Here is a 24,343-nt window from a genome sequence, read left to right as displayed (position 1 = left end):
GGAACACAGCGAATCTATCAGCAGGATAGCGTCAGTAAAGATGCCAAAGGAATAGACATTAATTTTCTAAAATACCAGAATGTCACTCTGGAGGATTGTAGATCAGTTTGATTGTGAATTCCATTCACTCTAAAACATTAATGCAATTCTCAATACAATTACCAGTCATATAATAGTTTCAGCTTCTAATGTATTCCAGATTCCATTTTTCTCCAATTGATCCTCTGCAGTGTTAATACGTTTCCTTTATTCTTTAATTATTGCATGTACATTTTACCCATTGCTTCAATCAACTTACGCAAAGTCCTAGCAGGGAAGTATTTGCAGATTGCTATGGCTTATCCCACATTTTTTGAGAAGGTTCCTTTATAAGAGTGAATAATTTAGAAATCTGCCTGCTACACACTTGCTTTCTCTCTACATTTCTGTCATTTTGATGTGCATCGATGAACAGAAATTACATATGTAAAGGCACAAACATATTGCACATTCAGTAAAATCAGGTAAAGTTTAATCTGGAATTTGAGCATTTTTTAAAAAAGGAAATTAGCCAAGACCCTTGTTCCTTCAACTTCAATGTTTCCTAACTCTGAGGAAGTGAACTGTACAATTATAATTCTATAATACATGTTTTGCCACAAGCACGCTGTCCTGTCACACGGTTTATCTGACAGCGAGTCTTGGATGGTATAATTTTCTCCAGTTCAACATTAGAAAGACCAACGCTATCGCTTTTTGCCTCCCATTACAAACTGCTGGTCCTGCCATTACTCAAGCTCAAATAGATCATTCACATCCCCACATTCCCATTTGGCTGAGGACTGATATTTGCACACCACAGTGCAACTATACCTAGTTCGTTTACTTCCCCCTCTACAACATTACTTACTTCACCCTGTCACAAAAGGAACTCTGTCACTTCCAGACTGGACTTCTCATATGGTGTTCTTGCTGGCCTCCCATTTGCTTCTCTCCATAAAATCCAACTTGTTCAAAACTATGCTGCTTAGATATTGCCCCAAATGCCTGCTCACCTCTCCTCAGTGACTTTCACCACCTACACACATATGAACACAAATTTAAAATTCTTATCTTTGTCCATCAACAGCCTTATGGCCTCATCCTATCCTAGCTCCAAGCAAGTCCCTCCAATCGTACATCTCTGTCTACCTACATCAGTGTTCCCTTCTCCCAATTCCACGCACCCACCCCGCCCGCCCTCCCCCCTCCACCCCCTCCTCCCCTCTCCCCTCTCCCCTGCCCCCTTGCCCCCCCCCCTCCCCCCCCACCACCACTCTTGGTGAAGCCAACAGGTGCTCCAGTCTATTCCTACGCAGAAATTTCTCCCCAGACAACTCCACTGTTCCATTATTAAACATCTGTTTAAAACCCATTATTCAACAAAAATTTTCCTCTCTTGTTAGCTTGGCATCTATTCATTTGTGTCTGTGAAGTGCTTTGGAGTGTTTCATTACCTTAAATCTGCTATATTAATGCAAGTGGATATGGTGTAAAATACTGTGATACCTTCAGTAACTCAACTGTAATCATCATTAAACAGGATAATTGTGACAAACGTGAGTAGTAGAAGTGGTTACTCTTTCTTTTAATTTTATGCCTCATTAAAGTGAAGAAATTCAGAGCTGGATAATTAAATATCTTTCCATTTAACAGAAGCAGACATCTCAGGTCAGGTACTCTACAATGGATTGAAGAGTAAAACTCCCCCAAGCCATCACCAAAACATATTAGCTGATCGGTTTAGTTTGATTTTGCGGATTTTGCAAATTGAGTTCCATCTTTATCACATAATAGTCACTCTATATCAAAATGAATTAATTGCACATTGAAACATTTGCAACATTTGCTAAGGTGCTATATAAATTAATCTCTTTAAAAAAAAACTATGCCCCCAATAATAAGCTCACATGTCAACTCCACACACGTAAAATAAGATTCAGTCTGAAAGTGCTCAAGCTTTCCAAACAGGATCCTTATAACTGAAGCGCAAGTTCTGTTTAACACTGAAACCCAACTTCTAGAGTTGAATTCAAGCAATAAGCAAACGTACTTGTCAATTGTGGGTGACACAGCGATTAGCACTGCTACCCCACAGTGCCAGGAACCTGGGTTCAATTCCGGCCCTTGGGTGACTGTGTGGAGTTTGCACATTCTCTCCTTGTCTGTGTGGGTTTCCTCCCACAGTCTACGGATGTACAGGTTTGGTGAATTGGCCATGTTAAATTGCCCCTTAGTGTCCTAAGATGTGTAAGTTAGGGGGATTAGTGGGGTTACGGGGATAGGGCCTGGTTAAGATACTATGTCAGAGAGTTGGTGCAAACTTTATGGGCCAAATGGTCTCATTCTGTACTCTAGGCATTCTATGAATTGCAAGCTTTGGCTTCTCATGATTGCTTTTCCCTTGTGTTCACCTTACTAAAAGGTTGGGCGAGCGATCTGCAAGCCCTTTCAAAGGGATTCGAGCTGACCACTAGTGAGCCCACAAAAGTGATTCCAGCAAGTCTCAATCTCACTACTGTCTTCCAACCCAACAGATGCCAGTGTACTGCAACCACAATTATGAACTCCGGCGAGTTTGTTGTAAAGCATCTTGATGGACCAGAATTGCCCTTCCTAGGGCACCATTTTATGAATTTTGTTCTCAGACAGAGTCCAATACAATTAATTCAAAGAAACAAGATCAACTGTATTTTGCATGGAATTGACCCCATTTATTCAACCCTTATTCAATCTCTTATTAACAAAACTTACAAAAATGAAAAACTAAACCACAAATTAAAATGTTTTCATTAATTGTTTTTGGTTTCAGCCACTAAGTGAAAGTGATGAAAATGTAAATATTACACTTACCACTGTTGCCATCAGATTTCTCTTCTGACTGTCCTATGCAAGATAAAAGAAAAGTATTTCTGTGATGACTGAAAAAATATAAAATAAAAAAGTTCCATAAAGGAAAATATACCCAATCTACATAAACATTACCAATTCTGATCATAACCACTTTGTAAACTCTGCAGATTTAGTCTGACCACATAGAAAGAATAATGGTTAAAATATCAAGTGCAATATTTTCCACAAATATAACCTGTCTTCTCTAAAAGCAATATTTGGACTGTCAGAAACTTGACCCCAATTTCTGCTGAACACTGATGCAGCAAAAGGTCCAGAGCATTTCATTTTTAAGATATTTGCTTTATCAGGATGACTGTCACTAGTGAGGTCAACATTTATTGATCGTTTGTTTTCCTTGAGCAGATAGATGATGATGAGCTGCCTTCTTGAACTGCTTCATGTGATGCAGGTACACCTAAGGTGCTGTTATGGTAGGGATTCACTGGATTTGACACAGCTATGAAGAAACACTGGTACATGTCCTTGTAGGGATGATGTGTGACTTGGTGGAGAAGGTAGAGATAGTGGGAGTTACAGGATTGGGAAATGCTGTTCAAGAAGCCTCAACGACCTGACACAGTACTTCCTGTTGATAATTCACACTGCAGCCATGGTCCACAGTTGGTGGAGGGAATGGATATTCGAGATAGTGGAAGGGTGGATATAAAGTGGATTATTTGATGATGCTGAGTTTCTTGAGTGTTGTAGCAGCTGTAACCATCCAGACAAGTGGAGAATGTTCTATCAAACTCTTAACTTGTAGGTGGTGGACAGGCATCTCGGGGAACTAGAGGTGAGTCCATTTGCTGCAAAATATCTAGTTCTTGACCTACTCCAGTAGCCACAGAACTTATGTGGCTATCTGAGTTAAGTTTCTGGACAATGGTGGTTTCAAGATGTTAATAGTGGGAGTTTTGACAGTCTCTTGTTGGAGATGATCATTGCCTGGCCCATGTGTAGCACAAACAATTCTTACTATTTATCAGCCCAAGTATGGCTACTAGTCAGGTCTTGCTTCATAGACTGCTTCAGTAACTAAGGAAACATTTGATACTGAAGTTTTCAAGATGGTTCCTACTCTGTCAGCTTCTTAGGGAGCTCAGTCCTGCACAGATAGATATATTCTTCAACTGATCACATTGACATGTCCCCATTTCTAAAACTGGGTGCACCTTCTCCTTCATTTAGTTAACTGCTAGTTTCAATTGTCAAGACTCAGGCCCTGGCAAAATTTGGTCTCTGTCTTCTTCCCCCCTCCTCCATGTAAACTCCTGAACCATATTCACAGTCATCCCCTTGAGCTTCTCATCACACATCATAGAGCCAATCACAGGTAAAGTTATTTCTAATTACGTCATTACATCACCTACATCCCACTTCCCTTCCAAGCCCTACTTCCTGCTGTATCTCTTTAGGAAAGCAACTCCCTGAGTTCACTTAGAACTACTCTTTCAAAATCCCAGCTGTCCAGCCTTTGGTCTTCTGTTCATTGTGTCATTCCTGCAGCTAGGTATCTGCTCAACTGCACCCTCACCGCTATCTTTGATGCCCTGGTCCTGATTAAAACCATTATATTCTCTCAACCTGGCTGTTCCTCAAATCTCATCCCCAATTCCTTAAATCTAAGGGAAACATTCTTAAGTGGATAATGAGGAAAACTGACCATCAGAAAGCACTGTTGGGTCCAGTTCTCATCTGCTAAAATTGTTCACATTCTAAGGTCATCCTGGAATGCAAAGTTAACTTCTGGTTTCTCTTCTCTACTGCAAACTGCCTTCTTGACCTCCACTCCACTACTTCCTCCTTCAACCAGTGCGAGGAGTTCATGGATTTCCTTGTCATCGAGACTGAGGCAATCTTATCCGCTGCCTCTGCCATTTCCCTCCCTTCCTTTAACCCACAGCATCAAACTTCCTCCAAGTTCCTTGCTGCCCATGTGGTGTAGGTACATGCACAATTCCTTTTTTGTAGCAGGATGATACAACTAAGTGGCCTGCTTGGCCATTACAGAAGCAGCTAAGAATCACCCGCACTGCTGTGGATCTGGAGACATGTGTGGGCCAGATGAGGTAAGGCTGACAGATTTTCTGCCAAGTGGTATTTTATGACAATTTCATTATCATTTTATTCCAGATTTATTAACCAATTGAATTTAAGATCCTGTACTTCAGTGTTGGGATTTGAACTTTGCCATCCAGAGAATGAGTCCATACAAACATACAAATTCGGAGGAGTAGGCCATTTGGCCTTTCAAGCCTACTCCACCATTCCAAATAATCTTGGATGATCTGATATTAACCTCAACTTCACATTCCTGCCAACACCTTGCTTAGAAAGAAAATATCCAGCTCTGCCTTAAAACTATTCAAAGGCTCTGCCTTCACCTCCTTTTGGAGAAGAGAGTTCCAAAGACCCATAATCTTCAGGGAAAAGAAATTCTTTGCATCTATTTTAAATAGGCAAAACCTTATTTTTAAACAGTGACCCCCTAGTTCTAGATTCTCCCACAAGAGGAAACATTCTCTCCACGTCCACCCTGTAAGTACCCCTCAGGATCTTCTGTATTGCAATCAAGTTGCCTCTTATTCTTCTAAACTCTCGCCTACTCCAGGTATTCATCTAGTCAGCCTTCTCAGAACTACTTCTAAGACAACGACATTTTTCCTTAAGTCAGACCAACAATATTGTACACAGTACTTCAGATCGGGCAGAAGTATAACCTCCCTTGTTCTTGAAGACTCCTGGATTGTTTGTCCAGTTCTATCTTTGCCTCCTATTCCCCGTCTACATGTACCTCATGGCAACATCATCTTAAAATATTTTAGTTTCCATATGGACTAGCGACTGCATACCAGCTCTACCTCGCCACCACCTCTCTCAAATCCTTCAGCATCTTGAAATTGTCAGACTGCTTGTCCAACATGCAATAATGAATGAACAGCAATTCCCTCCACCTAAATACTGGGAAGACTAAAGCCATCATCTTTTGACTCCACCAAAAAATCTATTCCCTAGACACGGAATCCAACCTTCTCGATTGGCAACTGTCTGAGCACAAATAAGACAGTTTGCAACGTCAATAACAAATCTGAGCCAAGCTTTTAATCACAGATTTGCACCATGGCCAAAACGGTCTATTTCTACTTTTCTCTTTCATGAGGTTTGGGCGTTGCTGGCAAGAAGAGTATTTGTTACCCATCCCTAACTGCCCTTCATAGCATTCCCACTTTAAGAACATAAGAAATAGGAGCAGGAGTAGGCCATCTAGCCCTTCGAGCCTGCCCCGCCATTCAATAAGATCATGGCTGATCTGTCGTGGCTCAGTTCCACTTTCCCGCCCTCTCGCCATAACCCTTAATCCCCTCTCTTATCAAAAACCCATCAACCCGCGTCTTAAAAATTTCTTATCCATGCCTTTATTCCCCTATACTTGACTCTTCTTATATACTCTTGGCCTAAACTTGAGGTCCAAAACTCCATCAGTTAAGATCAATTAATTATGTTTAATACACAAACAGCACCAAAAGGAAGTATTTAATGGTCCATTCAAACTAGAAGGTTAATGTTGCTGCAAAATGGTTTCAATGTCAGACACAAGACTTGTACACTCTAAACGGGAAATAAAGTCCAAATTATTTGACTCGGTTTCAGGGATTTTCACTTCTCTTTGCTTTAATGCCATCAGGTCCAAACTACCATTGTCAAAACAATTTATACAACGTCAATGTCAGCAAGAGCTCTTCATTTGTGATCACATTCTGTTGCACATCATGTTCCCTTCTTCCAGTTATAATCAACCTCCTCTGTGCACAACTATTCACCCTCGGGTGCCAAAGCTGTTCATGGGGTCTGGCCAGCAGATGGTACATTGCCAATACACAAAAACAGCATTTTGTATTCCCCAGGCACACCTTCCAAAAACATGGTATTCGAGCAAATAAAATTGTTATGTCATATCATCAAGAAAGTAAAGGCCCATGGGATCCAAGGCTCAGTGGCACATTGAATCCATAACTGAGAGGCAAGAAAGCAGGAAGGTGATGACAGAGGAATGTCTCTATGTCTGGAAGTCTGCTTCCAGTGGGGTTCATGATGTAGAGATGCCAGCATTGAACTGGAGTAAAGACAGTAAGAAGTCTCACAACACCAGGTTAAAGTCCAACAGGTTTATTTGGTAGTAAACGCCACTAGCTTTTGGAAAGCTGCTCCTTTGTCAGGTGAGTGGGGAGTTCTGATCACAAACAGAGCATATAAAGGCACACGCAGTTTACAGAATACTGATTAGAATGCAAGTCTTTACACCTAACCAAGTCTTAAAGGTGTAGACAATGTGAGTGGTGATAAGAACATAAGAAATAGGAGCAGGAGTAGGCCATCTAGCCCTTCGAGCCTGCCCCGCCATTCAATAAGATCATGGCTGATCTGAAGTGGCTCAGTTCCACTTTCCCGCTTTCTCCCCATAACCCTTAATCCCCTCGCCTACCAAAAACCTATCTACCTGTGTCTTAAATGTATTTAGCGAGGTAGCCTCCACCACATCAACGGGCAGAGAATTCCAGAGATTCACCACCCTTTGAGTGAAGAAGTTCCTCCTCAATTCTGTTCTAAACTGCCCCCCCACTTATCTTGAGGCTGTGCCCTCTAGTCCTGCTGTCCTTACTGAGCGGGAAGAGCCTCTCCACCTCCACCCTATCCATCCTTTTTATCATCTTATACGTCTCAATAAGATCCCCCCTCATCCTTCTAAACTCTAATGAGTACAAGCCCAGTCTATTCAGCCTCTCTTCATAGCACAACCCCCTCAACTCCGGTATCAGTCTAGTGAACCTCCGCTGCACTCCCTCTAAGGCCAAAATATCCTTGCGCAAGTGCGGCGACCAAAACCGCACACAGTACTCCAGCTGCGGCCTCACTAGTGCCCTATACAGTTGCAGCAAGGCCTCCCTACTTTTATATCCAATCCCCCTTGCTATGAAGGCCAGCATCCCATTTGCCTTCCTGACCACCTGCTGCACCTGTAGGCTGGGTTTTTGCGACTCATGCACAAGGACCCCCGAGGTCCCTCTGCACCGTAGCATGCTGCAGCTTTTCTCCCTGTAAGTAGAAGTCCTTCCTACTATTATTCCTATCAAAGTGGATAACCTCACACTTGCCAACATTGTATTCCATCTGCCAGGTCCTCGCCCACTCGCTCAGCCTATCTAGATCCCTCTGCAGACTTTCTACACCCTCCGCACAATTTGCTGTTCCACTTATCTTTGTGTCATCAGCAAATTTCGACACCTTACACTCGGCTCCCTCCTCCAGATCATCTATATAAATGGTAAACAGCTGAGGCCCCAGCACCGATCCCTGGGGCACTCCACTAGTCACCAACCGCCAATCCGAATAGCACCCATTGACACCCACTCTCTGCCTCCTATTTGACAGCCAATCCCCTATCCACGCTAACACCTTACCCCCAACTCCGTGCCCCCTAACCTTCTGTAACAACCTTTTGTGCGGCACCTTATCAAACACCTTCTGAAAATCAAGAAAGACCACATCCACCGGTTCCCCTCTATCCACTGCACTAGACACATCCTCATAGAATTCTAATAAATTTGTCAGACACGACTTCCCCTTAACGAATCCGTGCTGTGTCTTCTCAATTCTTCTCAAGATGCCTCGCTATTTCCTCTTTGATGACGGATTCAAGCATTTTTCCTACAACAGACGTTAAACTAACCGGCCTATAATTCCCTGCCTTATGCCTACCTTTAACCTATGCTTAATGATAACATTAAGCATAGGTTAAAGCGATGTGTATTGTCTCCAGACAGGACAGTAAGTGCGATGTTGCAAGCCCAGGCAAGTCATGGGGGTTACAGATGGTGTGACATGAACCCAAGATCCCGGTTGAGGCCATTCTCATGTGCGGAACTTGGCTATGTTTCCGCTCAGCGACTCTGCACTGTCGTATGTCATGAAGGTCATCTTGGAGAATGTTTACCCCAAGATCAGAGGCCGAATGCCCGTAACCACTGAAGTGTTCGCCAACAGGAAGGGAACAATCTTGCCTGGTGATTGTTGAGCTGTGTTCAGTCGTGGACTGCAGGAGGATATCAATGGTTCAGTGGGCAGAGCATTGGCAAATGGAATGCAACCTGGCTACAGTGAAGAACAAGGCTACATCAGGCACTACAACAGGTAAAAACAGTATTAGGTCCTAATTGTGGGTTTTTTTCCAATTTAACTTGTATTGGATGTGGCACTTCCACAATTTGCACTAATTTTTCATTTGTATAGGAATTATCAGGAACTTGGCACTACAGTGTTATCAGAGTGAGTCAAAGTTACACTCTGCATCTAATACACAGATCATAAACTAACATTTTCACATGACATCATTGTTTAGCGCTGTTATTTTAGATACCGGGCACAACACATGCACAGAGCTCTCTATTAACTAGTTCATTTAAACAGATAACCACGATTTTATAATTCCAAGCATTTGAATTCAATATTTAGATCTGCAGCATCAGAGGAATGCAGACAATGTCAAAGGAGTCTTGAGAAGCAATTTTTTAAAATGTAAGAAATTGATACATGCACATTTGCTGTCAACACTAAACTGGTGGGAGTGAGAGTGGTAAGGGAGCTGTAAAGAGCTTCAAGGCGATTTAGACAAGTTGAGTGAGTGGGTAAATACATGGCGGATGCAATAGAAGGCAAGTGTGAAGTTAGCTACTTTGGTAAGATAAGCAGAATGGTGAAGCATTATTTAAATGGTGATAGATTGGGGAAAGTTGGCATACAAAAGAACTTGCATGTCCTTATATACTAGTGCTGAAAGCAGGCTTGCAGTGTAGTCAGCAATTAGGAAGAAAATGCTTACTTGACCTTCATTGCAAAAGGACTTAAGTACAGGAAAAAGGATGTCTTACTGTAGCTGTACAAGGTCTTACTGAGACCACACCAGGAATAATATGCGCACAATAGAGCATTATTGTGGCAAATATGCCCAAGAAAAGGGCATATTTGCCACAATGGAAGTGCAGTGAAGGCTCACCAGCCTGATTTCTGGGATGGCATTATGAGGCGAGATTAGGTCAACTAGGCCAGTATTCGCTGGAGTTTAGAAGAATGAGAGGGGATCTAATTGAAACATAAAATTCTGACAAGCCTGGACAGACTGGATGCAGAAATGACGTTTCCTCTAGCTGGAGAGGCCTAGGAATAAGGGGTCACAGTCTTAGGATACAGGATAGGCCATTTAAGGCTAAGATGAGGGGAATTCTCTACCACAGAAGGCTGTGCAGGTCAAGTCACTGAATACATTTAAGAAAGAAATAGATAATTCTAGACATAGAAAATAGAACATAGAACATTACAGCACAGTGCAGGCCCTTCGGCCCTCAATGTTGTGCTGAGCTATGTCCAATCCCAAGATCAAGCTATCCCACTCCCTATAATTCTGGCGTGCTCCATGTGCCTATCCAATAACCACTTGAAAGTTCATAAAGTGTCCAACTCCACTATCACAGCAGGCAGTCTATTCCACACCCCAACCACTCTCTGAGTGAAGAATCTACCTCCGACATCCCTCCTGTATCTCCCACCATGAATCTTATAGTTATGCCCCCTAGCAACAGCTACATCCATCTGAAGAAATAGTCTCTGCACGTCTACTCTATCAATCCCCCTCATCATCTTATAAACCTCTAAGTCACCCCTCATCCTCCTCTGCTCTAAACAGAAAAGCCCCAGCTCCCTCAACCTTTCCTCATAAGACCTACCTCCAAACCAGGCAGTATCCTGGTAAATCTCCTCTGCACTCTCTCCAATACTTCCACATCTTTCTTATAGTGAAGTGACCAGAACTGAACACAATATTCCAAATGCGATCTCACCAACATCCAGTATAGTTGCAGCATAACCCCACGGCTCTTAAACTCAAAACGCCCTGTTAATAAACGCTAACACAATATAAGCCTCCTTCACGGTTCTATTCACTTGAGTGACAACCCTCAGAGATCTATGGATATGAACCCCAAGATCTCTCTGTTCCTCCACATTCCTCAGAACCCTGCCGTTGACTCTGTAATCCGCATTCAAGTTTGTCCTACCAAAACAAATCACCTCACACTCATCAGGGTTAAACTCCATCTGCCACTTTTCAGCCCAGCTCTGCACCCTATCAATGTCTCTTTGCAGCCTGCCTTATCCACTACTCCACCAATCTTGGTGTCATCTGCAAAACCCACCCTTCAGCTCCCTCTTCCAAGTCATTGGTAAAAATCACAAAAAGCAGAGGACCACCCCTGTGGTACAATGCTGGTAACTGGCCTCCAGTCTGAACATTTTCCTTCCACCACCACCCTCTGTCTTCTACGAGACAGCCAGCTACTTATCCAATCGGCCTAATTTCCTTCTATCCCACACCTCCTTGTGAGCCTACCATGGGGAACCTTATCAAATGCCTTACTAAAATCCATGTATACAACATCAACTGCTCTACCTTCATCTACATACTTAGTTACTTCTTCAAAGAATTCAATCAAATTTAAGAGACAGGACTTACCCCTCACGAAACCATGTTGATTATCCCGGATTAAGCTGCATCTTTCCAAATGGTCATAAATCCTATCTCTCAGGACCCTTTCCATTAATTTACCAGCCATCGAAGTAAGACTAACTGGCCTATAATTCCTCTTTCCTTTCGTGAAGAGAGGAACAACATTCGCCACTCTTCAGTCCTCTGGCACAATACCCATGGACAGTGAGGAACCAAAGATCAAAGCTAAAGGCTCCGCAATCTCAACCCTTGCCACCCAACGTATCATCGGATGTATCCCATCTGGCCCAGGGGACTTATCAACCCTCAGGTTTTTCAAAATTGCTAATACATCTTCCCTCAGAACATTTACCTCCTCCATCCTATCAGCCTATATCACGCTCTCATCCTCAAAAACATGGCCTCTCTCCTTAGAAAACACAAAAAAAGTATTCGTTCAGCACCTCACCGAGCTCTATACACTAAAGGTATCAAGGGGTATGGGGAGAAAGAGGGTATATGGCGTTAAGATAGAGGATCCACCATGTTCATATTGAATGACAGAGCAGGCTAAGGGGTTGAATGGCCTACTCGTGGTCCTATTTTCTGTATTTCCACAAACAAGGGCAATGCAATTGTAACAACATATTAGTTCTGGTTTCCTCAGTTCTAAGTGTTTAACAATATTCACATTGACAGCTCCATTTCAAGCCCTGCTAAGCATTCACCTTGGCTCAACGCCTTCATCTGCCTTCTGCAAATGCTCATTATTACACCTTGCAGACCAGGGCTGGCACACATCAGTTCCAATGAAGAAATGGGAGAGAGACTGGATAGGTCTATAAAATAGCAATTCACAACAAACAGAAACAGCAATGCTAAATTAAATGCACACTGTTAGAAATTCATCAGCTTCACCCTGATGTATTCCTGTTACATCAAAAGACAAAGATCAAGTGGGAAGGAGAGATATGAAGGAGGCTGTGGTGTTTAACTAGGAAATGCAAAGACCCTTTAAAATATATTTTTAATTATTTGAAAACATTTTCACCAATGTCTGAAGTTTATTTAGTCATTTTAGTAAATAGCTTCAGCATCTTAAGCACTGAGCCTTAAAAATCAAAGAAAGCAAAACAGTGTAGAAGTTGTAAATCAGCAACAGAATAACTTCAATTTACATGTCCTAACCAACAAACAAACAAATAAAAGCTCAAATTCATTACAAAACAAAAAAAATCATCATGCAGAATGGGTGCGAATACATTCACTTTTTCATCTGTTGATAAGAGATTGTGTGTCTATTAAAGCATATTATTATTCAAATTAACAACATGAATTTATATAGCACCTCAAGTCCTCAGGACACCCCAAAGTGACTTACAACTAATGGATTATTTCTGAAGCACATTCATTGATGTCATAAGGACAAAACTGGCAGGCAATACCACCAATGGAGCAAAACTTAAGAAACACAGCCAGAGTTGCTACCGTCAATTTCCAGCCTCATACCCAAGCAAATGTTAACACTGCTGCGTCATTTTGGCAACCACTTACAATTCAATGGCACAGGCGCATTTCTTGTTTTTAATGGGTTGCAAAGTTGAATATCATGGAATCAAGGAGGAGGGGGAGCTTATATAAATTTTAACCCTTGTTCCTTTTAGTTTATATATACTTCCCATTGTAATTTGACAAGGTACCTCACAAGAGGTTATTGCAGAAGGTAAGGGGGCATGGAGTTGGGGGTAGGGTGTTAGCGTGGATAGAGGATTGGTTGTCAAATAGGAGGCAGAGAGTGGGGGTTAATGGGTGCTATTCGGATTGGCAGTTGGTGACTAGTGGAGTGCCCCAGGGGTCGGTGCTGGGGCCTCAGCTATTTACCATTTATATAGATGATCTGGAGGAGGGAACCGAGTGTATGGTGTCGAAATTTGCTGATGACACCAAGATTGGTGGAACGGCAAATTGCGCGGAGGGTGTGGAGAGTCTGCAGAAGGATCTAGATAGGCTGGGCGAATGGGCCAAGAAATGGCAAATGGAATTTAATGTTGGCAAGTGTGAGGTGGTCCACTTTGGTAGGAATAATGGTAGGAAGGACTATTACTTACGTGACGAAAAACTGCAGCAGGCGACGGTGCAGAGGGACTTTGGGGTCCTTGTGCATGAGTCGCAAAAACCCAGCTTGCAGGTGCAGCAGGTGGTCAGGAAGGCAAATGGGATGCTGGCCTTCATAGCGAGGGGGATTGAATATAAAAGTAGGGAGGTCTTGCTGCAGCTGTATAGGGCATTGGTGAGGCCACAGCTGGAGTACTGTGTGCAGTTTTGGTCGCCACACTTACGCAAGGATATTTTGGCCTTGGAGGGAGTGCAGAGGAGGTTTACTAGGCTGATACCGGAGTTGAGGGGGTTGAACTATGAGGAGAGGCTGAATAAACTAGGCTTGTACTCGTTAGAGTTGAGAAGAATGAGGGGAGATCTCATTGAGACATATAAGATGATGAATGGGATGGATAGGATAGAGGTGGAGAGACTCTTCCTGCTCAGAAAGGACAGTAGGACTAGGGGGCACAGCCTCAAGATAAAGGGGGGGGGGCGCGGTTTAGAACGGAGTTGAGGAGGAACTTCTTCACTCAAAGGGTGGTGAACCTCTGGAATTCTCTGCCCGTTGAAGTGGTGGAGGCTGCCTCGCTAAATATTTTTAAGACGCGAGTTGATGGGTTTTTGATAAGCGAGGGGATTAAGGGTTATGGGGAGAGGGCGGGAATGTGGAACTGAGCCACGACAGATCAGCCATGATCTTATTGAAGGCGCGGCAGGCTCGAAGGGCTAGGTGGCCTACTCCTGCTCCTATTTCTTATGTTCTTATGTAATGCTAACAAATCTTGATGTGTTAATTCAAGATTTCGCCACCATTAATCCCAAAGCTCTAAGAACAGTATTTTTCAAACTTAGAGCCCCAAATTCAAACAGAACATATCAGCAAGAAAGAAATCGACAAATAGGCTGCAGTTCAGACATTTCTGCCAGCACTAAATTGTTCAGAAACTTAGAATATTTCCAGAGAACAACACATGATAATTCCTGATGTATCAGTCTTATTTTGCAATGTGTACACAGGACTCTGAATATGATTGGTATTGTAAAAGGATTGGTTTGCATTCAATTTTGGACAAACTGATACATATTGGGTACAGATCCACAAGCAGGCCTAACAGCAGCTCAGCGGCAAGTCTGGGTCCTAGAGTTGTGATGAAGGCAGCTTGGACATAATAGGTGAATCCTGTTCACGGTCCTCAATGTTCCTAGAATTCTTACAATCAATTCATCGTCTTTTCCAACATTCATTATTTCAACCTCCTCCTCCACTACATTTGAATACGAGTGAAAGAAAATGCATGGGAAGAAAGATATCTGTATACAGAAATCAAGTTCGCCATTGGTTTGGTACATTAACCAAGCAGACATGTGACCAGACCAGACTGCGTTAGAACGTCTCAGTATTTCTCTTTTGTCAATCAGTCAAGGCAGGACAGCATAAAATCATGAGCCAAGGCAATGAAGATTTTAAGTTTAAGTATTGGTATCACAAGTAGGCTTACGTTAACACTGCAATGAGGTTACTGTGAAAATCCTCTAGTCACCACATTCTGGTGCCTGTCCAGGGCTGCTGCACAGCACTGTTTTACTCCTATCTATTTGTTGATAATCTTCAAAGGCAACCAAGAACACACAGTCAGGAGTTTGGAACCAAAGGAGACAATCCCAAAATCAGGGGCAAGTTATTTAGGACTGAGATGAGGAGGAATTTCTTCATTCAGAAGACAGTGATTCTCTACCCTTAGAGGGCTGTGGAGGCTTCATCATTAAGTATGTTCAAGACAAGAGATTGATTGATAAATCCCTAGATACTAATGACATCACACAAAATGGGCATCATGCAGGAAAATGGTGTTGAGGTAGATAATCAGCCATGATCTAGTTGAATGGTGGAGCAGGCTCCAGGGATTGTACGGCCTACTCTTGCTCCTATGTTCAGATGCCCCTTTCAAAAGACAAATTAGGTTATACTTGGATAATTCTTCAAATGAGTAGTAGGACATTGGCAGGAATTGAACTATAAACTTCATAAATTCATTAGTCAGACAGATCGACGTATATCATGGAATGCTGTTATTTCTCTGCTGGGACCCAAGACCTAAACCATGTAGGATTTGGCCTGACTGGACTGTTGTGGATAAAAGGCCATATTCATTGTGAAGGAATAGAGGTAGTGACTACAGTGGGGAGGTGGGGGAAAGAGCTATCATGTAAACCTCCCGGAAAACCATTTGACAAATATTTTTGACTGATATAAAAAAGAACAAGTGTGAAACAGAAGGAGAGAGAGCCAGAGCAGTCAAGCAAGGAAAAAGGGAAAGGGACAGAAACAAAGAGATAGAATAATAAGGAGACACAAAGAGATTTCAGGACATGAAGTAAGAATGAGGTAAGGATTATTCCTCCAAGTTCAATTACTTTTAAATCATTCTTGGGATGTGGGCATTGCTGGATGGGCCAGCATTTATTGCCCATCCTTAACTACCATCAAGAAGGTGATGGTGAGCTGCCTTCTTGACCCAGCGACACTGAAGGCATGGCAAAATGTTATCAAATCAGGATGGTGGGTGGTTTGGAGGGGAACTTCCAGGTGTTGATGTTCCCATATGTCTGCTCCCCTTGTCCTTTTAAATAGTACTGGTCATGGATTTGGAAGATGCTGTCTGAGGCAGCTTGGTGAGTTCCTACAATACATCATATAGATGACACACACTACCGCCACTGTGTTGGTGATGAGGGGAGTGAATGTTTCTGGATGGGGTGCCAAATAGTCACTGTCACCTCAATTCTGGAATTCGGCTCTTTGGTCCATAATTGAAGCAAAACTAATGAAGTCAGCAGCTGAGTGGCCTTGGCAGAACATTAACTGAGTGTCAGTGAGCAGATTATTGGTAAGTAAGTGTCGCTTGATAGAAATGTTGACGACCCCTTCCATTACTTTACTGAGTGAGAATAGGCTGACAGGGTGATAACTAGTCTGCTGGATTTGTCCTGCTTTGTTTACACAACATACCTAGGCAATTTTCTACATTGCCGGGTAGATGCCAGTGTTGTAGCTGTACTGGAACAGCTTGACTAGGCATGTTCTAGAACATACATCTTCAGTACTATTGTCTGAATATTGTCAGGGCTCGTAACCGTTGCAATATCCTTTAATCATTTCTTGATGTCATGTGGGGTGCATCAAATTGGTTGAAGACTGACATCTGTGATGCTGGGGATCTTCAGAAGAGGCCAAGATAGATCATCCACTCAGCACTCTGACTGAAGATGGCTGAAAATGCTTCAGCCTTATCTTTTGAACTGATATTCTGGGTTCCTCTATCACTGAGGATGGAGATATTTATGGAGCCTCCTCCTCTAGTGAGTTGTTAAATTGTCCAACACCATTCACCTGCATTTGGCAGGACTGTACAGCTTGGATCTGATCCATTCGGTATGGCATCATTTAACTCTGTCCATCACTGGCTGCTTATGCTGTTTGGCATGCAAATAGTCCTGTGCTGTAACTTCATTGATAACTCATTCTTAGGTGTGCCTGGTGTTGCTCCTGCCATGCCCTGGAATTCTTTATCCCCTGCTTGGTGGTAATGGATATGCTGGGCCATGAGGTTACAGATTGTGGTTGTATACAATTCTGCTGCTGCTGATGGCCTACATTATCTTATGGATGCCAGACTTGTGTTGCTGGATCAGTCTGAACTCTATCCCACTTCGTTGGTATCAATGGGTGCTATTTGGATTGGCGGTTGGTGACTAGTGGAGTGCCCCAGGGATTGGTGCTGGGGCCTCAGCTATTTACCATTTATATAGATGACTTGGAGGAGGGGGCTGAGTGTAGGGTGTCGAAATTTGCTGATGACACAAAGATAATTGGAAAAGCAAATTGTGCGGAGGGTGTGGGAAGTCTGCAGAGGAATCTAGATCGGCTAAGCATGTGGGCGAGGACCTGGCAGATGGAGTACAATGTTAGCAAGTGTGAGGTTATCCACTTTGGCAAGAATAATAGTAGGAGGGGCTACTATTTAAAGGGCGAAAAGCTGCAGCATACTACGGTGCAGAGGGACCTGGGGGTCCTTGTGCATGAGTTGCAAAAACACAGCCTGTGGGTGCAGCAGGTGATTAGGAAGGCAGATGGGATGCTGGCCTTTATAGCGAGGGGATTGAATATAAAAGCAGGGAGGTCTTGCTGCAACTGTACAGGGCACTGGTGAGGCCGCAGCTGGAGTACTGTGTGCAGTTTTGGTCGCCGCACTTGCGCAAGGATATTTTGGCCTTGGAGGGAGTGCAGAGGAGGTTCACTAGGCTGATACCGGAGATGAGGGGGTTGAACTATGAAGAGAGGCTGAATAGACTGGGTTTGTACTCGTTGGAATTTAGAAGGATGAGGGGGGATCTTATAGAGACGTATAAGATAATGAAGGGGATGGATAGGGTAGAGGTAGAGAGATTCTTCCCGCTCAGAAAGGACAGCAGGACTAGAGGGCACAGCCTCAAGATAAGGGGGAGGCAGTTTAGAACGGAGTTGAAGAGGAACTTCTTCACTCAAAGGGTGGTGAATCTCTGGAATTCTCTGCCTGTTGATGTGGTAGAGGCTACCTTGCTAAATATATTTAAGACACAGGTAGATAGGTTTTTGGTAGGCAAGGGAATTAAGGGTTATGGGGAGAAAGCGGGAAAGTGTAACTGAGCCACTTCAGATCAGCCATGATCTTATTGAATGGCGGGGCAGGCTCGAAGGGCTACATGGCCTACTCCTGCTTCTATTTCTTATGTTCTTAGCACGGTGGTAGTACCACACAACACAATGGTGGTATTGTCCATGTGAAGATGGGACTTTGACTCCACAAGGACGACACGGTAGTCACTCCTACAAATACTATCATGGACAGATGCATTTGCGGCAAGCAGGTTGAGGTAAAATACATTCCACCCCCCCCTTACTGGTTCCCTCACCACTCTTGGTGATGGATATTGAAGACCCTTACTCAAGGGTGCATTCTGTGCCCTCTCTCCCCTTGTCCTGATGTTTCCACTAAATCTACTGTCAGATAGCTCATGTTAATCTCCATTAATCACTGGGATAATGGAAGCCATTATCTTCTGCCCCCACTACCAATACTGTTCCTTCACCATCTCTATTCCTGATCATGGCCTCAGGCTAAATTAGAGTTCTTGCAACACCAGCATTCCCATCCAGCTCTGAACTAGGCTCCTGATCTCTCATCACCTCCACCACAACAACTTTCATCTCTGCAATATGTGCAAAGCTGAGTAATAGCTCAAAAAAAACTTACATCTGCATGCACTTACAACTAACTTTGCTTGTTACAAATGCCTATGTCCATGTTTGAAATACTAATGTTTGAAAGAGGAGAAGTAGGTCATTTGGCCCCGCGAGCCTTCTCCACCATTTGTTGAGATCAGGGCTGATCAGTTTGTGTTTGGAGTTCCACATTTCCATCAACTTCTGTGACTCCTGAACTAGAATCTACCTATCTCTGCCTTAAAAAATATTCAGTGACCCCACTTCCACTGCCTTCTAACGCAGAATTCCAAAGTTGCACAATCCTCAGAGAAAAGGGCAACCCCTAATTTTAAAACAGTGACCGCTAGTTATTGACTAACACACAAGGGAAACATCCTTTTCACGTCCACCTTGTCAAGACCATTCAGGATCTTATATACTTCAATCAAGTCACCCCTCAGTCTTCTAAGCTCCAGGAGAAACAGGCCAGCTTGTCCAACCTTTCCTCATAAGGCAACCAAATGAAAACTATCTGTCACTGCTGGTCTTAGCTAACTTGTACATCTTTGTCTTAATGGAAAGGCAATGTACTGATAGCATAACAAGTTTATGTAGGAAATTCTGTTTTGAATGTGGATGTAAGAATTTATAATGGAATTATATTTATAAAATAAAAACAGAAAATTCTGGAGAAACACAGATTCTGTGGAGAGAGAGGAAAACAGAGTCAACATTTTGATTTGAAACATTCCTTCTCCACAGAATCTGCTAGATCTGCTGAGTTTTTCCAGCATTTCCGTTTTTATTTCTGACTTCCAGCCTTTATAGTATTTTGCTTTTATTATATTTTTGAAGTTGTATCCTCTGTCCTTTTTAAGGGGGCAGGATTATTTAGTTCCACCAAAGTCTAATTACTGCCTGGACTCCAACCCCATTTCACTTCAAAACTGCATTTGGTCTCGACTTTCCTCAAGATATTCAAGAATGCTCCCAATCTCTGGAATTGTCCAGGACTTCCCATCCCCATCAAACAATGGCAGTATTATCAGATATCCTTTACAAATTAGCCCCTTCATTATTCTGCAGGGGAATATAAATGCTCTAAATGGAGATGAGCATTTGTTACATTGAAATTGGAACACGTGATGCAAAGTTCAACTGTGCTATCTGGAACATGGAAAAGAACAAGTAATGTAGGCCTGAAGATCAGAAAATTGGGCAAGGAAGACAGATTCACAATTCTGTTTCTTCTGCTGATTTTGCCACTCCACAACTTTTCTGTTTAAACCATAAATCTATCACCCGAAAGCCCCTTTATTGAAGTCATTATAATAATCTGTAAAATCTGAATCTGTCCACATTTAAACCAAAAGCTAGCACTGTTCTATTCTCACAACTGTCCAAGTAATTTCTGGATTTTGCCGTGCTTGCATTGCACATTAAAATTGGAGTTCAACTTTTTTCTCCTTCAGATAAAAACAGAAAGATTGCGACCCAAGGTGGTGTCCCCATGGTGTTCCCAACAAGGAATCAGCATCAAGTTCTTAGAAGTGTTTACTGTACATAATTAAAACAGTAAGAACTTTGTTCCCAGGTCACAGTCACAAACTCTGCTACAGCTTTTATTTAGCTCATTAATGAGAAGTGGGGCTTCATCAGCCAACATTAACAATACAAATAAATCATCTGATATATTTCCATATTTTAGTGCTCACCTGATGGCCCTTCTGTAAAAACAGACAATGTCTGTCCTCCAACACTCTGCATTGTGAACGGGTGCTCCCTGGGTGCACTAATTGGTGCACCTTTTCCACTGGCATTTTGGATGCTTGCAAGCTCCTCGTTTAAAGTAAAGGAAACCTGGGGGATAAAAATAGCCAAGTCAGCTGCTACAATTTCACAGGTCCCGCAGCACTGCGCAAATGGAGCCACATGATTCAAACAATGGTTAGCATTTGACATAGGAAATCACAATTGTCTGCACTGTTTCAATAAACTGGTAAGAAAGCAACATTTTAAAATCACTCTGTACCTTTCATTAAAAGTGTCAGCCTTTAATAGCTGTTTAAAAGGTACCAACTGTGGGCACAATTGATTGTATTGAATAAAACATTCGCTAAGGAAAAGTAAGGAAAATATTCCAAAGCCAAAAATAAAGACAAGTCGCAGAGAAACATTTTCCAATCATCTAGGTATCAAATACTATCGGAAGCAAAACTGTTGCAAGGACACAATGCAACAGATATGAAAGAGTAGGGAAACACCTTCAATGCTGCTATGGCTCTAGACTGAGGTGTCCCATTAGCAGACCAAATAAGGTATGAAAGCCAATACAGAGTTGGGAACTGCACAGGCAAACAGCAGAACAGTTTATGACTTTTTCTTAATATTTCAATATTACAGCCAAAAAAAAACAAGGTTGCAAGTAATTGGAACCAAAATTGTAATTGAATGATGAGGATCAGCATTCCGCTACAGCAATTACTGAGAAAATGATGTTCTTCTGTATCCCTTCAATTCAATGTTGCATGTTTAATTTTTAAACATGACAGAGGTAGGTGACACTCCAATGGTCTGTTGTCTTTAGTTTGGACAAATGCAAATTGATTTCCACATTGCTCAGTTCAAAGTTACACTAACGTCCCTTTTTTCAACCTGATTATTCAAAATGCAATATGCACCAGATCTCACATGCAAGTGAGTGACCAACAAGAATAAGATAACTTAATCTTGCAAATGTACACCCAGAGTTAAGCAGTTACTTGAGGTGAGAGTTCCACACCCTAACATGTGCTTTAAATAACTACCAGACACCCCTTTGCAACATGCTCATCAGAAATGGAGCTGGGAATGTATAAAATGTGTGGCATTATACTTCACCCATAGAAGGCACAGAAACAAGATGGTGACTCAGGGGGACCTATCTGCTTCCTTGCCTTACATAAAATATATCTTTGGCTTCTGCACCCAAAAACTCCAGACACACAGCCATGCAAGCTACTTGTAGCATAGAAGCCAGTCTTGCACATAAAGCTGACTAAAACAATGACTAATTTGCTAGCTTTTAATATTTTAACCAGTCTGCCTACTGATATGTAGAAAACCTTAAGTTAGGGCTTCTTTCAGTAGATGAAAAGATTAAGGCATACACGCAACAGAGATCTTGATTATCAAGGTCTCTGAGGTAAATGGAATAGGTTGTTTCCACTGTCTGCAAGATTGTAGCTAGAAGCTACAAACTTGCGACCATAAAAAAATTAAAGGTGTTTTTAGAAAAAAATCTTTACATAGAGGGTGGTTAGAATCTGGAATTCTAACCACAAAACATGAATCTAAATTGAATATTCAAGGAGGCTGGGAATGAGCAGGAGAGGCTGAATTTAGATTGGGTGATGCAAAAATGAAGGAATGAACAACGCCAGCAAACAGAAAGGCCACATGGAGTTTAAAAAAAAGATTTTCTTATTTTGATATGAAGTTGGAAGTTTATCTTTATCATAGTGTAACGATTGAATTTAAAATATACCTCAGGTTGTTGCTTTTATGATCCATTAATATTTTGACAATGTAATTGGAAACTTAATTCCCTGTAAAATATCTGCTTTTAATACCAATTTTTTTTTATTTTTATTCCAATTCAATCAGATCAAGTCCAATTCAGTGTCTCAACAAGTTAAGACATTCCTGATCCACGCTGTCTTGGGCTTGATCTACATGATCCAAACTGATTGGAGTAGGCATTGCTCCTCCTCCAAGGCATGATCTCATTTGCATCTTAGCCAAAAGGTCGAGATGCCGCTTTGAAAAATTGCTTCAAATTAAAATGTAACCTAATGACTTCAACCAAGCACAGCATGTCAATACTACATTTTTTTTGTTGTTTACTTTATTCCAATCCAATCAAGTCAAATTAAAGCCAATTTAGAGTTCCAACAAGTTGGGACATTCCCAATCCAAGCTCTCACCTCCAGTCTTGGGCTTGATCTACATGATCCAAGCTGATTAGAGTAGGTGTAGCTCCTCCTCCACGGCTTGATCTAATTTGCATCTTAGCCAAAAGGCCGAGATACCGTTTTAAAAAATTGTTTCAAATGAAGTTGAAATGTAACCTAATGACTTCAACCAAGTGCAGCATGTTGATACTACACTTGATCTTAGCCAAAAGGCCGAGAAGCACTGGTCACCAAACAAAGAAAGCCACAAGTTTCGCAATGGGTTTAGCAAATTCTGGATAAACCAACTAGTGTTGGTGTGAGGGGCTGAATGCAATCAGGCCTGATATGTGGGTGCTACATTTTAAAATGCAGCTGACTGCTTGGTATGCAACTTCAAAGTGCACACACAAGTGAACAGATGCTGATAGAGAATTTAAGAGACATTAACAAAAAAAAGTAGTAAAGGAATCGGAATAGACAAGGTGAAGCAAATAGCACAATAGTGACAAGAAAGAAAAGGCATATAATAATTTATGCATATTCTTTGCATAAATCAGGATTTCCTCATGCTAATTCTACTCGACAGTCCGTTTTCTAACTGCAGTCTTGATAATTAATCTCTCTCTCAGCCATATCCTCAATCCAGTATCTTGGGTACAACTAAGCTATTTGTCATGCTGTTCAGGATTTATTCAAGCACTTTTTCCCAGCCTATTAATTCATGATGGAATTCAATGGATTATATCTCCATCATATGGTGAAAAACACTGACAAATTAGTAAATGAATTCAGAAGCTATCTTGCAGACGATACAAAATGGCAATTGTGAAAATCAGTGTACAGCGAGCTATAAACAAGATGAATGTAAGCTCTGTCTCTTTACTGAAAGCCAAGACAGAATCATATAATCCTAAGTATGGTCATGGAGCATAGCAGTTTGGTTTCTTTTCTTTCCATAGTTCCATGTGGAAAATACAATTTGGCTGCCATATGTTGTTCTTTTATATTTTCCACATGCAAAATCCTGGCAACTGTGAGATTTCGCAAAACCATCATAACATTGCCTTACTTTGAATTAAAATAAAAACCTTAAAAGTTGGTGTGATGACAAACATAGTGCTGTGCCGAAAAACTTCTTTTGCCATTTAAAGACAGGCTGTATTGAATGGAACTAATCCCCTTTGAAGGCTTAAGTTATGAACTAACTCTAGATAAATTTGGACCAGAGAGATTTTTTTTTAAACACAGCAAGTCATGATGATCTGGAATGCACTATCTGAAAGAGTGGTACAAGAACTTCCAAGGAGGAATTATTAAATACTTGGAAGGGAAAAAATGGCAGGGGGAAAGGAAAGGGCAATGGGACTAATTGGATAACCTTTTCAGAGTTGGCAGAAACGTAACAAGACAAATGACTGTCTTTTGTGCCACATCATTCTGTGTTTTCCTGATTCCTTCTGGACAGGAAGCATCAGAGAGATGACCTTAGAGCTGAAGGTGGTACTTAACAATATGGAAAACGTAAATGCAGAAGATTATTTAAAATATAATTACCAAAATGGGACAAGGAGCACAAGTTCAAAGCATTAAAAGATAACTTTTGGATTCATATCA

At 41.9% G+C, this 24,343-nt stretch overlaps 1 protein-coding gene and 1 non-coding gene across 2 annotated transcripts in view; both read right to left on the bottom strand.

Annotated features, from left to right (window-relative positions):
• gtf2f2a (general transcription factor IIF, polypeptide 2a) overlaps positions 1–24,343 on the bottom strand; it is a 101,851-nt gene that overhangs the window by 50,987 nt on the left and 26,521 nt on the right. The window contains exons 4-5 of the mRNA XM_080204183.1: positions 20,510–20,654; positions 2,872–2,904 (exon numbers count right to left, since the gene is read on the bottom strand). Coding sequence (XP_080060309.1) covers positions 2,872–2,904; positions 20,510–20,654 — 178 coding nt within the window. The remainder of the gene's footprint in view (positions 1–2,871; positions 2,905–20,509; positions 20,655–24,343) is intronic.
• On the bottom strand, positions 22,781–22,972 carry LOC145353550 (U2 spliceosomal RNA). The gene has a single exon (XR_013888722.1). It is a non-coding gene; the product is annotated as a U2 spliceosomal RNA (small nuclear RNA).

This window comes from Carcharhinus amblyrhynchos, chromosome 15 (assembly GCF_965287045.1).
Source record: "Carcharhinus amblyrhynchos chromosome 15, sCarAmb.v2.hapA, whole genome shotgun sequence".
Classification (NCBI taxonomy): Eukaryota; Metazoa; Chordata; class Chondrichthyes; order Carcharhiniformes; family Carcharhinidae; genus Carcharhinus; species Carcharhinus amblyrhynchos.
The sequence above is the reverse complement of the archived record's forward strand: the minus strand, read 5'-3'. Positions and strand labels throughout refer to the sequence as shown.